The following is a 1,668-nucleotide window of genomic DNA, read 5'->3' on the forward strand; positions in this document are numbered from 1 at the left end:
ATACATGTACAGTGTAGCTTCTATATAATGGACACTTTGGATCAAGAAGGTGTCTCTGTTATACAGAGGTGTCCTTTATGTGGAGGCTATTTTATACAGTAAGGAATGTAATTGGTACACTAGGTGCTGTCCGTTAAATGGAGGTGTATGCTATAGAGAGTGTCCATTAAGAGAGACTATACTGTATACATGTACATGTAGTTGAAGAATCCTCTCGTTTAATGAGAGAGAAAGGTAACTACCGTATAGCCGCTTTGGCCCGCTTAATTTCGAGGGTACAATTTTCACTGTTTTCGTGGATTTTCTGTATCTGCAAAAGTTAATTCCGTAAAATTATCTGTATCTGTAAACACGTGCTTTAAAATAAGAACCACGAAAAAGTTAATTCGCAAAAAAAGACTTGTGGCCTGATTTGCAAAAGTTTATTGCCTCGAAACTTTGTGGCTATACGGTAGTACACTTCCTATTACACATTGGCACATTTTAATGAAGTTTTAAAAATGAATTTAAAAAATTAAAATGAAAAAATGGTAGACTCAACAAAAAACATAAAGCTGTGTATATCCCTAACCTGTGATTGTGTTAAATGGAGTGTGCTCTTAACGAATGGTATGACATCATAATTAGTCATCTGATATATCTCGTGTCCGTTAATGATACCAACCAACCTGTGCTGAGTACCAATTAATAAATAAGGACCTGGAGGAGAGAGAGAGGGGGAGGGAGGGAGAGAAATAATGTAATTAAAATGGCCATAACATTCTATACAGCATAAGTACATCAATATGTATCAGAAAATGTAATAAAAATTTGGGGTGATTTTGGAGTCATTTCTTGGAAAAACCATGGTACAGGACACTTTTCAAAAATTGACTATTTTTTTCAAAAACTCAAAAACTATTAGTCAAAATCAGCTCAAACTTTCTCCAACAGTGGTGGATTATAATAGTGCCAGTAATTATTAATTAAAAGAGGTCACATGACTTGATTACCTCCTAATAATCTAATTAATCCAATTAATAAGTGACAGTCCCTCCTCTCTCCATTAATAGCTGACACTTTACTTCTATCTATTAATTAAAAAATGATAATAAAATAATTAAAATAATAATATTAATAATACTATAATAATACTATACAATAAAAAGTTGTGAAATTAATTATTTCATTCATTCATGATTCATTACATGTTAAATCCATCACCATTACAAAACAACCAATTTAATGGACCTTATTCAATGAAATTTTTCTAATTAACGCGCACCTGAGTTGGTGGTAAAATGGCGGATTTTTGTAAGAAGGACAGGGTGAGCAATCTTGTCTTTTTATCCAGCCATTCTAGCTGTGAGAACCACTTTGAGCTGTCCTTTTGTTTCAGTATACTCTATTTATCTCTTCCGTAAGCTCTTTGGTTGCTGTTTTGGCTTTTATAGCATTTTATCATAGGAATATTCTTACTCATTGGCAATTCCCGTTTTTCTAAATTTTGCTTTCAGGAGCCAGGGCGCTTGCCCCTCCGTTGCTATCAAGACAGAAGTGTATTCACCTGAGTCCTATGACTAATTTCTATCATCAGACTTAGTCTCAGTCCGTCAGAACCAGGTACGGTGGAATAACTCACTCAGTTGTCATGTTGCAGCTGGAGTGTGGATGATTATGACCATCTTT

At 34.4% G+C, this 1,668-nt stretch overlaps 1 protein-coding gene across 1 annotated transcript in view; it reads right to left on the reverse strand.

Moving 5' to 3' along the window:
- The window catches only part of LOC109588241 (phosphatidylinositide phosphatase SAC1-A-like), a 2,687-nt gene extending 1,608 nt beyond the window's left edge, over positions 1-1,079 (reverse strand). Inside the window, exons 1-2 of the mRNA XM_020004423.1 lie at positions 993-1,079; positions 572-699 (exon numbers count right to left, since the gene is read on the reverse strand). Of these exons, the coding sequence (XP_019859982.1) occupies positions 572-631 (60 nt within the window). The 5' untranslated portion in view covers positions 632-699; positions 993-1,079. The remainder of the gene's footprint in view (positions 1-571; positions 700-992) is intronic.
- Positions 1,080-1,668: the final 589 nt, after the last annotated feature.

The sequence above is a fragment of the Amphimedon queenslandica genome, unplaced genomic scaffold, assembly GCF_000090795.2.
Source record: "Amphimedon queenslandica unplaced genomic scaffold, v1.1 AMPQUscaffold_12217, whole genome shotgun sequence".
NCBI lineage: Eukaryota > Metazoa > Porifera > Demospongiae > Haplosclerida > Niphatidae > Amphimedon > Amphimedon queenslandica.